Genomic DNA, 15296 nt, shown 5'->3' on the forward strand with positions numbered 1-15296 from the left:
GTAATAAGATATTCTAGTGGCAATAAAATTATTGGGAACTTTTTTGATATGAACCCAGTAATTACAACTGAGAGGAAAGGAGATGACTATCAAGAAATGCCAATGTGTTCCAATAACTAAGAAAATAAAATAATGAGAATAAATATCAGCTTTAAAAAATATTACATACAGTATAAATATTTTTTAGTTTCTTAACAAAACATGAAATATATTATTGTTAAACATAGTCCATCTGCTTTTAAATGCATTTGGTTGAGAGTTGACCAGCCTTTAGCATTACTTCAGGAAACATATTTTAGCCAGTTAGGGAGCCACAAATGAGCTGTAATTAAACAGAAATAATGGTGAACTTCAATTTGATGAATCTACAGCAATGTTTTTAATCCTATTGAAAATTATTGTCCTTTTGGGGGAACATGAGAACCCAATAAAAGATAAACGTGACAGGATGCCTTGATGGTTCTTCAATGAAATCTCAAACTTTTTTAAACATGAAAACCTATTCACGAACACTTTGTTTTACCAAAAAAGCATCACCTCATCGCAATGACCTCAGCACAGCACTTCATTGGTGAGATAAGACAAATTAAAATGTTGACCTTTCAAATGGCACAAGTTACTTGGAACGTTAAAAATGTTAAAGTGTACAGTAATTAAGAGCCACTATGTGAAATTAGAGGAGGACAGCTCTAGGATTTTCCCTTATGGTCACAAAGATTATTTGGGTTGAGAAATTATTCATCCAAATATTTATGTAAAAATACAAAACATTAATATTATTTAAATCATTTATGCATTGTTTTTTAATTTATACTTTAAATACACCATTACATTACTTGAGAACAACTTACAATGACAAATTATTCATGTGAATAAATATGTATGTACAGTCCAGATATTTCATCACTAGTTCATAAAGCAGCATCCATCTCTACAAAACATACCAGCCATATTCTTCCACATAATATGAAGCACAACATTCAAAAACATCCTTTGGTTAATCTATGAAAGCCATTAATGATTATCAGTTATATTTTGGCAGTACCATGGAAGAGAACTTAGCATTGCCTTTTCACAGCTTTTGGAGGCTGCTTCACTTCCTAACATCTACGTGTTTTCTTTTCTTAAAAGGATATCCTGCTAGGATCCCCGGGTTCTTCGAACAGGCAAAACTGACCAAGTTAGGCAGAGTTAGAAGTATTTTTTTTGGCCAGTGAGACAGTAATTATGGGCATATGTGTGACAGCTCCCTTGTGTCCAAGGTTGATCAGTGTCTTGTGGATATCTGTCCTGGTATAATCTATTGCACTCCATGAACCAGAAGGAAATTGTCCCAAAATTGTGTTGAAAGGATCTGTAAATTATGCTAACTCACTATAGGGCATTATTAAATTAACTTCTAAAAAAACAAAACTTTTGCATTCAAATTATTGAAAGCATTGGGATCTTTGGTCTCTGGATAACACAATCATCAAACAAGGTGCTTACACATAGAGAAAATACTTAAGTTTATGTTTTTCTTCACTAAACGGAAATGATTCCAAAACCATCTATCACAATAAGCCAGCAGCTTATCCCGGCCAACACATCCAGGCCGTTAGATGGAGTCCTCCCTGCAGCATGGAGGTGCCCAGGATTCCTGCAGGGCATCGTGGGAGATGGAGTTCGACTTCACAGCCATGCTGGGTTCCGGCGGTGCCATCGGGTGACGTTGCAGGGAGACACAGGGATTTTTATTTTCCCTATAGCCTAAGTCACGGGGACGGAAAAACAGAAGTACTTCCGGGCTGAAGAAAAATATGAATCTTCAACTGACCCGGAAGTGTTAGTGAATCACATGGACTGAAGGACAGGAGCACTTCCGGGTCATGAACTATTTAAAGGACTATGGGAAACCCAGCAAGCTGAGCCGGAGTTGGGTGGTAGAGTGACGGAGCTGCTGGGAGGAGAGGAGGATCATTATTGTTGTTGTTATTATTATTGATTTATTGTTTATGGTGGTGATCAAGGTGTCTACTGTGGCACAATACCATAAAGAAAATTAAAATTCTTGACATAGTAAATTCGTCATTAGATACGGGGGGTCTTCCCAGACTGTCTTAAAACTGCTGTAGTTAAACCCCTATTTAAGAAACATAATGTCGACCCCTCTGCTCTTGAAAATTTTAGACCCATCTCTAACCTGCCTTTCTTAAGTAAAGTTCTGGATAAGGCAGTCATTATGCAGCTAAATGATCACCAAAATAAACCTACTATTCTTGATAAATTTCAGTCGGGTTTTAGAACAAATCACAGCACAGAAAATGCAATCGCTAAAGTAGTAAATGATTTGCGGGCGAATGCAGACAGAGGCCATTTATCTGTTCTCATCCTCTTAGATCTGAGTGCTGCATTTGACACCATTGATCATAATATTCTTAGAAATCGCCTTAGTCAATGGGTGGGCCTCTCTGGCAGGGTCTTAAATTGGTTTGAATCCTACCTGACAGGTAGAAAATTCTTTGTTAGTTGTGGTAATTACAACTCAAAGACACATGATTTTCAATATGGTGTTCCACAAGGCTCTATCCTGGGTCCGCTGCTCTTCTCAATCTACATGCTTCCGTTAGGTCAGATTATCTCAGGGCACAACGTGAGTTATGTGATGACACACAGCTGTACTTATCAATAGCACCTGATGACCCCGATTCTCTGAATTCACTAACACAATGTCTGACTTGTATCTCAGAATGGATGAATAGTAACTTTCTCAAGTTAAATAATGAGAAAACTAAAATCTTAGTTATTGGCAATAATGGATACAATGAGGCTATTAGAAATAAACTGGATACATTAGAATTAAAAGTCAAGATGGAGGTAAAAAGCTTAGGGGTAATTGTTGACTGTAATCTGAATTTTAAATCGCATATTAATCAGACCACTAGGACAGCATTTTTTCACCTAAGAAACATAGCTAAAGTTAGACCTCTTATATCACTGAAAGATGCTGAGAAATTAGTTCACGCGTTTGTTTTCAGTCGACTAGATTACTGTAATTCACTCCTCTCAGGACTACCCAAAAAAGACATAAATCGTTTGCAACGAGTGCAGAATGCAGCTGCTAGAATCCTAACTAGGAAAAGAAAATCCGAGCACATCTCTCCAGTTTTGATGTCACTACACTGGTTACCTGTGTCATTCAGGATTGACTTTAAAATACTGCTTATGGTTTATAAAGCCTTAAATAATCTCGCCCCATCTTATATATCGGAATGTCTGACACCTTATATTCCAAATCGTAACCTTAGATCCTCAAATGAGTGTCTCCTTAGAATTCCAAGAACAAAACTTAAAAGAAGTGGTGAGGCGGCCTTCTGCTGCTATGCACCTAAAATCTGGAATAGCCTGACAATAGGAATTCACCAGGCTGATGCAGTGGAGCACTTTAAAACACTGCTGAAAACACATTACTTTAACATGGCCTTCTCATAACTTCACTTTAACTTAATCCTGATACTCTGTATGTTCAATTCATCATAATAACTATTCACAGTGGCTCTAAAATCCGTACTGACCCCTACTCTCTCTTCTGTTTCTTTTTCTGGGTTCTTTGTGGTGGTGGCCTGCGCCATCTCCACCTACTCAAAGCATCGTGATGCTCCAACAGTGATGGACTAAAAGCCAGAAGTCTACATGACCGTCATCATCAAGTCCTTCTGTGAGAACCCGAAATCCAAAGAGGACTGTTTCATTTATGTTAGGTAGAATGCCCAGAGGGGACTGAGCAGTCTCATGGTCTGGAATCCCTACAGATTTAATTTTTTTCTCCAGCCGTCTGGAGTTTTTTTTTTGTTTTTTCTGTCCACCCTGGCCATCGGACCTTACTCTTATTCTATGTTAATTAATGTTGGCTTATTTTATTTTCTTACTGTGTCTTTTATTTTTCTATTCTTCATTATGTAAAGCACTTTCAGCTACTTTTTGTATGAAAATGTGCTATATAAATAAATGTTGTTGTTGTTGTTGTTGTTGTAAAATTATTTCTGATAATTTTACCTGGTGTCTGGACGTTTGTCTGTGGGGTTTAGAGGAGCGACAGCGACCTCTAGTGTCACACCATTTACTGAAGCTGCCAGTTTCAAGGTCACGGGGAATCAAAATCTATACAGGAAGCATACAGCACAAGACAAAAAAACAACACCCAATGAGATATAGGTCCATTTTAGCCATTAAACTCAGAAGGAAGTGGCCTGTGTTTGGTTCAAAGAGTCATATATCCTTTTATTGGTTACTTAACAATGTTGATGTTTTACAGTTGTTTTAATGTTTTTATGTTTATTTTTACATGTTGAGTTGTGAATAATGTTAGATTACTTGTTTTGTTATTTCATTTATGGAAACAAAAAGACCAGGGATGGCAACTGTTAGAAAATGCTGTTGGAATGTTGTTTGCAGTTTCTTTAAATCTCACACATTTGTATGGTCCAAAAATAATTATTTTCTATATTTTGGCATTTAATGCACAATCAAGACCCATTAGTGAATGCAGTGTTAAATTTGGCTAGAGTTATGAAAGAGTCTGCTGCCAAACCACTTTCCTACCCCATAAAGGGAATTTTGATACATCCATTTTCATCCTTTGCCTGACTATGGTTCACACTACCAAGCGTGAAAAATTTCACCCTGTAAACATCTATGGAGAAAGCTTGTTTAGATGTGCTTAGAAGGAATTTCACACCTAAAGTCTGAAGGGATATTCTATGCCGTCAACACGTTTTACACAAGCTAAATAGCTTGGTGTTATTGGCACTTTATATATTCATAAATACGGATGTGAAACAGAAAGGTTACAGGCTATTTATACAGATGTCAAGGATGGCTTGTTAAAAAATGATACTGCTTGCTGCCCAGCAAAACCAACGACAGTAATGTACACTACAGCACTTTCACATATTACAAGATGAAGCAAACAAGTTGACTCAGAGTACATTTTACACTCCCCACTAAGTAAAGTGTAAAAGCACTACACTCCCCATTAGTAATACTGCTACGGTATTAAGAATAATCATAACACTTACTGCCATTGCTGCTCTTCCAAATCTTATGATGCTGAAGTCACTTGGGTCCACGTACTTGTATTTATATAGATATAATCCACAAGATGTGACTACTGCAGTTGCTAAGGAGGAAACTTTTAGTAACCTCACTGCCATTTTACGCTCAGAATGCTAGAAAGCAGAAAGAAATAAAGTGAATAATACAGTAGATTACTTAAAAAGTCTATAGTAACCTTTCATAATTAAAAAAAAAACTATATAAAGTAAATACAAAAACAGTTTTGTTAAAAACAAACACACACAAAAGAACAGCATGTCAATTCAATTTTTAATTAAGTTAAAACTTAACTTAACAAACCAGTCACACACATTTTCATCCAGCCATCCATTTTCTAACTCATTTCTCAAAATCTGGATAAATAAATTCACCAAAAGCACCAGATGTTTCCAGTCACTGACCTCCAGGACAGAGCCTTGACTTCATCTGGACTGTTTCATCCTAACTAGTGATTTTAGAACAGCTCCTTTCAACTAATTACACATATCAGTTCACAAGCACGAATGAATCTATTCAGTGCATCAGTATTAAAGTGTTAAAGTGCATGTGTGATGTCATCAGTGTCTCTTGTTTTGCAGGTAGATGTTTAAAGCACATGTGGAAAGTGCGACCCATCTGATTCATGATTCCTGTTCATTTCTCTTAAGAATTGTTTGGAGTTTGAACTGAATCATTACCAGCAAACAAGTACTCTGTCACTGATCATTCTCTTCTTCATCATACAAGTACAATATTATAACAACACATTTACATCAAAATATATTAATGTAAGGACACTTGGGTTCGCTTCCCGGTGTTCTGACAATTTGTCCTACTTTGTCGAAGTTTCCTACCATAGTTTATTGCAAGTCATAACATTAAACTTATAACGTTATACCATGTCATCATTTAACATGTTGTATTTAGAAGTCGTCTATCAAATTTATGGAAATGTTAACATTTCTCAATTTATTATATATGCATCATTTAATGCCTGAAAGAGACACAGCCTGATGCAAAGATTTCACAAGACGGTCATTACTCATGCATGGATACAATGGCCTGTACAAGATTAAAAGTCACACATGCAAAATATACAACTTATAAAATGTTGACAATAAATACCTATGCAGTAAACTGTAATAAATGCATTAATGTAGTAAGGCTAAGTTTCGTAATTTTGGTCTGTGCATGCGTAGTATCAGTGAGTAGATCATTTCGATGGGTAGGATGTTTCGTTAGAACACCGGGTCCTCCCTGCATGGAGTTTGCATGTTCTCTCCGAGTCTGTGTGGGTTTTCTCCCACAGTCCAAAGACATGCAGGTAAGGTGCATTGGCTGTCCTAAATTGTCCCTGGTGTGTACTTGGTGTGTGGGCGTATGTGTGTGTGTGCCCTGCAGTGGCTGGCACCCTGCCCGGAGTTTATTCCTGCCTTGCGCCCTGTGTTGGCTGGGATTGGCTCCGTAAGACCTGCGTGACCCTGTGTTAGGATATAGCAGGTTGTACAATGACTGACTGACTGTATTAATTGCTTGTTTTATACAATTCATTATTGGAATTATTTAAACATAATATATAAACATAATATTAAACTAATGCATTTACAGTGGGATGCAAAAGTTTGGGCAACCTTGTTAATAGTCATTATTTTCCTGTATAAATCGTTGGTTGTTATGATAAAAATGTCAGTTAAATATATCATATAGGAGACACACACAGTGATATTTGAGAAGTGAAATGAAGTTTATTGGATTTACAGAAAGTGTGCAATAATTGTTCAAACAAAATCAGGCAGGTGCATAAATTTGGGCACCGTTGTCATTTTATTGATTCCAAAACTTTTAGAACTAATTATTGGAACTCAATTGGCTTGGTAAGCTCAGTGACCCCTGACCTACATACACAGGTGAATCCGAGTATTTAAGGGGGTCAACTGTAAGTTTCCCTCCTCCTTTAATTTTCTCTGAAGAGTAGCAACATGGGGGTCACAAAACAACTCTCAAATGACCTGAAGACAAAGATTGTTCACCATCATGGTTTAGGGAAGGATACAGAAAGCTGTCCCAGAGATTGAAGCTGTCTGTTTCCACAGTTAGGAACATATTGAGGAAATGGAAGACCACAGGCTCAGTTCAAGTTAAGGCTCGAAGTGGCAGACCAAGAAAGATTTCAGATAGACAGAAGCGACGAATGGTGAGAACAGTCAGAGTCAACCCACAGACCAGCACCAAAGACCTACAACATCATCTTGCAGCAGATGGAGTCACTGTGCATCGTTCAACCATTAGGCGCACTTTACACAAGGAGATGCTGTATGCGAGAGTGATGAAGAGGAAGCACAAACAGAGCCGCTTGAGGTCTGCTCAAGCACATTTGGACAAGCCAGCTTCATTTTGGAATAAGGTGCTGTGGACTGATGAAACTAAAATGGAGTTATTTGGGCATAACAAGGGCGTTATGCATGGAGGAAAAAGAACACAGCATTCCAAGAAAAACACCTGCTACCTACAGTAAAATATGGTGGTGGTTCCATCATGCTGTGGGGCTGTGTGGCCAGTGCAGGGACTGGGAATCTTGTCAAAGTTGAGGGACGCATGGATTCCACTCAGTATCAGCAGATTCTGGAGACCAATGTCCAGGAATCAGTGACAAAGCTGAAGCTGCGCCGGGGCTGGATCTTTCAACAAGATAACGACCCGAAACACTGCTCAAAATCCACTAAGGCATTCATGCAGAGGAACAAGTACAACGTTCTGGAATGGCCATCTCAGTCCCCAGACCTGAATAGAATTGAAAATCTGTGGTGTGAGTTAAAGAGAGCTGTCCATGCTCGGAAGCCATCAAACCTGAATGAACTAGAGATGTTTTGTAAAGAGGAATGGTCCAAAATACCTTCAACCACAATCCAGACTCTCATTGGAACCTACAGGAAGCGTTTAGAGGCTGGAATTTCTGCAAAAGGCGGATCTACTAAATATTGATTTCATTTCTTTTTTGTGGTGCCCAAATTTATGCACCTGCCTGATTTTGTTTGAACAATTATTGCACACTTTCTGTAAATCCGATAAACTTCATTTCACTTCTCAAATATCACTGTGTGTGTCTCCTATATGATATATTTAACTGACATTTTTTATCGTAACAACCAACGATTTATACAGGAAAATAATGACTATTAACGAGGTTGCCCAAACTTTTGCATCCCACTGTATTTCTCTTTGTACAATCAAAAACTTAGTCACACAAAAAACATTATAAATAAATTATCCTAATATGTAGCAATTATTTACATTCAACTTTACTTTAGTGCACACTTTTATACAGCTTGTTGAATACACCAGGCATAAACGATTTACTGATTCTTTTGAATTCAAACTGAATCTTTACTTGAGAACAGGTCACACAATTCTTGATCATTTGATTTGTGAACTGAATCATTAGCTGAAAATAAGGAGCATGATTCTGATTCATTTGAATTGCTAATTAAATAATTACGCAAGAATGAGCCATACAACTCTGATTCATTTAATTTGAGATCTGAATCATTACCTGAGAATAAGGTCCATAATTCTTGTTCACTTATGAATCCTACAGGTAGTTTCTTATTTTAATAATTAATTTTTATTATACTGTCATCTGCGGTGGGTTGGCACCCTGCCCAGGATTGGTTCCTGCCTTGTGCCCTGTGTTGGCTGGGATTGGCTCCAGCAGACCCCCGTGACCCTATTCGGATTCAGCGGGTTAGAAAATGGATGGATATACTGTCATGCTTCGTGCTTTCAAAAATGTTAATGTTATGGACAATCTGAATGATAAATGTGTTTTAAATAAAACAAATGTAACATATATAAATGTACCCCCCCCTTCAATTTCAAACCAAATGAAATAATGAAATCTGTAAAGTGAATTGAAATTGACATTATTAATCTAAACGTCTGCTACCCGTAGGTTTCCAAACTGGACACCCTTCAATCCTCAGGTACATCTTGCCATTCTATTCATTAAAATTATGCACAGGAAAGGAGAAAAGTCACTCTTGGCGGGGTACAATGGCCAATCAAAATGAACTTGACTTTAATGCCAAATCAACGCCACTCTCAGTCCGCAGATACAGAGACTGAATGGGACACATCTGCTGTGCAGGAATTAGGTACTTTTGCAGCACTTCCCACAACATGCTATGGGGTACATTGTTATAAACGTTTTCCAGCTTCATAAAGCACATGTTGACAGGACTGATGAACTGAAAATATCCACGAAGGGAAAGAGCCAGTCCACTGCTCCACACCAAGCACTACATCCACATTGTTTGTCATGAATCTGAGGTTCAGCTTTCTTACAGGTATCCTTTAAAGCAGCCATGAACAGGCTTCTCAGGAGAGGCTGAAAAGTCTAATTTTCGATTACTTTAATGAACCTTCTTAACCCCCTTTCTTAAAATCTGATGAAGTCCTGAATCTTCCATGCAACATGAAAGAGGTTTGTAACTCAAAGCACACTTTCAGTATTTCTGTTAGTATTTCATTCACCCCTTTGGCCTTGCCACTAAAGAGCTTTTTAATCAAAGCAGCAGTCTTGACCACTGAGATAGCCCCATCAATAACCACTGCTTCTGGCACTGCCTCTGAGGAAAAGATTGTATCTCCTAGATTTAGATTTTCCTCAAAGTGTTCCTGTCATTTCTTGACAATATCCACTGTGTTTGATCATCTCAAACATCTCCACACCCTTGCCATGACTAGATTACTTCCTGTCTATCTGTGTTAAATGACATGTGAGAACCTATCTGAGGCTGTCAGAAAGTTATTCTATATGGCCACACCAAACTCCACCCACACTGCACAGAGACTTGACAGTTTCCTTTACTGCTAGTCCCTAGGTTTCCTAAAACTAACAAGAAGCAATATCTTTCTTGACATGTTGCTTTATCCCCTACTGAGGTCTTTAACATTGTTCTTCAATACTTTATGTCACTGATATCTGTTAAGACACAGGAGAAGCTCTTCCAGAGGTGAAAACTCAATTAACCCCAAACAGAGGTATCCATTGGTCAGTCATAGAATACTTTCACTACCCATTTGTGTTTTCCATCCATCTGAAGCAGCATACTACCAAGTCATGATCAGTTAACAACTTAGCAATCAACATATGGTGTCAGATCAGATGAGACAACCATGAAGTTGATCACTGATATTTGGCCCAAAGTACTCTGCCGTGAAGTACTGTACATTTACTATCATTTTTGAATAGATTTTCTGTTTTAGACAATCGAAGACTTGCACAGAAATCCAAAAAATAAAAATTGCCACTTGTGTTCACTTCATTTAAGCTACAGTATATCTTCTAATCTCACCACCTCTGTTACTCACCTTATGAGCATTCAACACATTCACCCTTTCAAGCATTGAATCCAATGCAAACACACAGTTAAAATTTTCCAAGCTGCAAGGTGACGTCCTCAACAAGAGGAACAAATTTAAAATGTGTGACTCCAAGTTAGAGACATGTGGGAATCCTCAAACAGGCCCAGGGCCTAACCCATTGAGCAAGATTATAGCAGGAGAGAGACCACCATTAATCAAAATGCCTGGTTTCAAAGCTACCACTTTACATTGAAAGGAGTCTAATTATATCTTGCTGCCATTTATCAACCACCTGCACAAGCTATGATTCCTTCTCCACCAAAGAGGTTAAATTGAATGTTGTAAAAGCCACTTTCAGTCACCAAGGTATATTATGCCTGGATATGTCCCACTCTGGATTGTCCATGACTGGTATAGCACCTGACTATCATCATTCATATGGTGTCTCTAAGTGGCTTTTAGGTCATTAGACAATAACTGGCAAATGCAACTCCATGGCCTGACTCAAGCAATACATCCCTGTACCACTGTTCTAGACAAGGTTCTCTTTGAATTCCATCCATCCATTTTCCAACCTGCTATATCCTAACTACAGGGTCACGGGGGTCTGCTGGAGCCAATACCAGCCAACACAGGGCTCAAGGCAGGAAACAAATCCCGGGCAGGGTGTAAGCCCACCACAGGACACACACACACACATGCACACCCACACACCAAGCACACACTAGGGACAATTTAGGATCGACAATTCACCTAACCTCACCTAACCTGTCTTTGGAGTGTGGGAGGAAACTGGAGCACCCGGAGGAAACCCACACAGACATGGGGAGAACATGCCAACTCCACACAGGAAGGACCCGGGAAGCGAACCTGGGTCTCTTAACTTTGAGGCAGCAGCGCTACCCACTGCGCCACCATGCCACCCTCTCTTTGAATTAGATTAGAATATTATGGTTCTTTAATGTATTTTCTTTTTCCGACTCCTCCCCTTACACCAATGTGCCACAGGACCATAAATCATCAAACAACATAGGTCAAAGAAAAAGGAAAAAAACTCTTGATCACTCTCATAATTTGAAACTGTTTTCTTTTCTTATTTTAATAGCATTAGGTTTTCTTTGATTTGCTCACAAAGCTCTGTTGCAGCTCAGGAACACACAAATTTTCAAGCAAGATAGAAAAAACAATATGAGCTTGCATATGATATGTAATTTGAGCCAAGACTCAACAACAACAACAACAACATTTATTTCTATAGCACATTTTCATACAAACAGTAGCTCAAAGTGCTTTACATAATAAAGAATAGAAAAATAAAAGACACAATAAGAAAACAAAATAAATCAACATTAATTAACATCGAATAAGAGTAAGGTTCAATGGCCAGGGGGGACAGAAAAGAGAAACAAAAAATCTCCAGACGGCTGGAGAAAAAATAAAATCTGTAGGGATTCCAGACCATGAGACCGCCTGACCAGTCCCCTCTGGGCATTCTACCTGACATAAATGAAACAGTCCAAAGACATGAAGGTTATATGAGCTGGCATTGCTGAACTGGCCACAGAGCGCGTGTGTGTGTGTGTGTTTGTGTGTTCACCCGATGATGGAATAGTGCTGTGTCTAGGCCAGGGGCTGTTTCTGCCTTACACCCAATAATTGCTGGGATAGGCTCCACCTGCCCTGTCACCCTGCCATGGATAAGCGGGTTAGGAAAATGGATGAATAAATAAATAAATAATGGATAATTAAGGATAATTAAATAGCAAATAAAGTAAAAAAACAACAGATCATATACACCCAATGAGATACACTCTTTATATGGCAAGAGTCTGCCATTTGAACTCCCCTACAACTGACCTCACACCACCAATTTGTACACTGTTTTAATAGGGTTGATGACAACCAGAGCAGGAAGCAGCCCTGGATGGGATGCCAGTGCATCAGATAGTACATTCACATAACTGTTACCCATTTGTAACAAATTACACATGCCAAATGACCTAAAATGTATATCTCTGTAAAGCAAACAGAAAAACAAGCACTGTATTTACTGATTGGGAAAATGTGTACATTGTATACTGATGCTGACAGAGATGAAAGATAATCACAGGTTCCTGTCACCATGTGGGTGAAGACTTGCCCATGAAAAACTACATTTTTTTACAAAATCAATGTTTGAAATACATTTATAACCACATGCATGTAATCATTTTAATCATGACAACCTAAAACCTGCTTAATCCAAAATTAGGGTGGCAGAGGAATGGGGCCAATCCTTGCAGCCCGAGACAAAAAGGCAGAAATTAGTGACAACCACCCTCTTGCCGGGCTTACTCCCACAAAAACAATGAACCTAATATTCATGTTTTTGTGAATGTAGTAGGAAAACTGGAGTGCCCTGGGAAAATCTCACACAATCAATCAATCAATCAACATTTATTTATATGGCACATATTCATACAAAAAAATGTAGCTCAAAGTGCTTTACAAAATGAATAGAAAAATAGAAGACACAATAAAAAATAAACATAAGTCAACATTAATTAACATAGAATAAGAGTAAGGTCAGATGGCCAGGGTGGACAGAAAAACAAAAAACTCCAAAGGCTGGAGAAAAAATAAAATCTGTAGGGTTCCAGACCAAGAGACCGCCCAGTCACCTCTGGGCAATCTACCTAACATAAATCAAACAGTCCTCTTTGTGTTTAGGGTTTTCATGGAAGGACCTGATGATGATGGTCACGTAGACTTCTGGCTTTCAGTCCATCAATGTTGGTGCATCAGGATGCTTTGAGTAGGTACACAGGTACAGGGAGAAACAACAAAGCATATACAGAGAATGATATGAAACCAAAGTTAAATTCCATACCAACATAGAAGAGTAGACTGCTGAAAATTACAATTCAAATGATTTAGATTTTAACATTTAATTCCAATAATAAAAAAAATGCTAAAAGCTCCACCTGTTGCATTTTCCTTTATATTGTTTAAACTAGAGATAAAACAGCATAATGGGCTTGAAAATATTTACTGAGTAAATACACTGAAAGGCTCCATTTGGCTTTTTCCTGCTCAAAATTAGAAACTGCTTTATGTTCTCAATGGTGTTTTAAAGGCAGGAATCACCTGACCAATATGGGTAACAGCAGTTCATGCAAATTAAATTATTCACTAAAACATGGACATGGACACAAACAGATGAACATACACAGGCTTGGTCAGTAATAGAAATAAAATCCTGCAGTACTTCTTTATATTATTTGCTTTGTGCCCCAATAAATGCATGTTATTGCCAATATGCTAACAACCCAATTGTGCTTCACTCAATCAGAATATGGAGCCAATGTAGGAAGCATTTTAAGATAGAGAAGCTTTTATCTGTGGCACCTCTGCACAAGAACCACTTTTTTTCCACCCTCACAAACGTATGCAGTTTTTAATGTCTGGAAAACTTAGAGATCTGTACACAGACAACGTCTTTGCATCCTACCAACAATTACATTCCAACTTTAACTTTCACTATCTTCAAATTAGCAACTTTGTTAAACAGAACCTGCCCAATTTCCCTCACCTCCAACCTCCCTCTATGCTGGAAAAAATATTGCTCAGTGTCGAGGACTCAGATAACATTTCTGAAATATATAAAACTATTTTGCAGTCCTACCCTTTCAAAGATCCAAGAAGTCAATGGTAAAAGGATTTCTCACTCAACATCTCAGAAAAAGAAGGGAAGGTAGCAATGCAGAGAATTCACTCGAGCTCCATATGTGCAAAGATACAATTATTCAACTCAAAATTATATATCGAGCATATATGTCTCGTTTAAAATTGTCCAAAATGTTTCCAGGGTGAGATCCAACCTGCAAACATTGCAATCAAGCTCTAGCCTCACAGGGTTATATGTTCTGGGCCTGCACCAAATTAACATCATTCTGGACCAAAATTTTTAAATGCCTTTCAGACAGCCTTGGTGTCCCAATCCCTCCTAACCCATTAACAGCTGTGCTTGGTGGGTTCACAGAGGGGCTTGAAGTGGAGAAGGACAAACAAACTGTGATTGCCTTCACTACACTATTGGCACGCAGACTTATCTTGTAAAACTGGAAGAAACCTAACTCTCCTATTCTAAGTTAGTGGGTAACTGATGTTGTATATTATTTGAAATTGGAAAAAATCAAATTCTCACTTAGAGGATCTGTGCAGAACTTTTTAAAAACCTGGCAGGATCTAATCAATAACGTGTTAGAATAAGCTTTTAAAGCACCGAGGAAGCAGATTCTCTCCCCATTTCTTTTTCTTCTCCTTTTATCTTTATTCACTTATTAATTCATCTATTTACTTATTTTTACTAGCTTTAACTTTTACTCTGCCGGTCATGCTCTCTTTCTCAGGGGTGGGGGTTGATTTGTTTTCAATCCTATTTTTGTAAAAATTGATTTATTTGTATGGAATGCTGTGTGTTTACAATAAAATTAATAAAATTAAAAAAAAAAAACTAAATTATTCACTAAAATATATACAGTACATTATAAAGTGCACATTTCACATATGCAAGCCTGAAAATATCATTTTCTAAGGAGACAGGCAACATTTTCCACCTGACAAAGATTAATATCCTATCCTGAGCCTTCTGAATATTTTTTTCCACATGTTGCAGTCACCGATTTCCAAATGCATATTTGTGTGACATAAAGGTAGGTTTGTTCAGTGGGCAAGAGTTACGAATTGTTGAAGTACACTCAAGCATTGAATTTGAATATTACAGCTCAAACAGCTTATTTTTATTAATATTTTTCAAGCACTGTGGACAGACTGCAATACAAGCCAGAAGCTTATCTCAAGAATTTGCTAGAAAAGAG

General features: G+C 37.9%; 1 protein-coding gene across 2 annotated transcripts in view; it reads right to left on the bottom strand.

Annotated features, from left to right (window-relative positions):
- adck1 (aarF domain containing kinase 1) overlaps window positions 1–15296 on the bottom strand; it is a 900828-nt gene that overhangs the window by 872133 nt on the left and 13399 nt on the right. Inside the window, exons 2-3 of one of the 2 annotated variants that reach the window (XM_039741370.1) lie at window positions 5058–5207; window positions 4036–4140 (exon numbers count right to left, since the gene is read on the bottom strand). In XM_039741370.1, coding sequence (XP_039597304.1) covers window positions 4036–4140; window positions 5058–5192 — 240 coding nt within the window. In that variant the 5' untranslated portion in view covers window positions 5193–5207. The remainder of the gene's footprint in view (window positions 1–4035; window positions 4141–5057; window positions 5208–15296) is intronic. The other variant, XM_039741371.1, reaches the window with a different exon arrangement.

This window comes from Polypterus senegalus, chromosome 18, assembly GCF_016835505.1.
Source record: "Polypterus senegalus isolate Bchr_013 chromosome 18, ASM1683550v1, whole genome shotgun sequence".
In the NCBI taxonomy this organism is placed as follows: Eukaryota; Metazoa; Chordata; class Cladistia; order Polypteriformes; family Polypteridae; genus Polypterus; species Polypterus senegalus.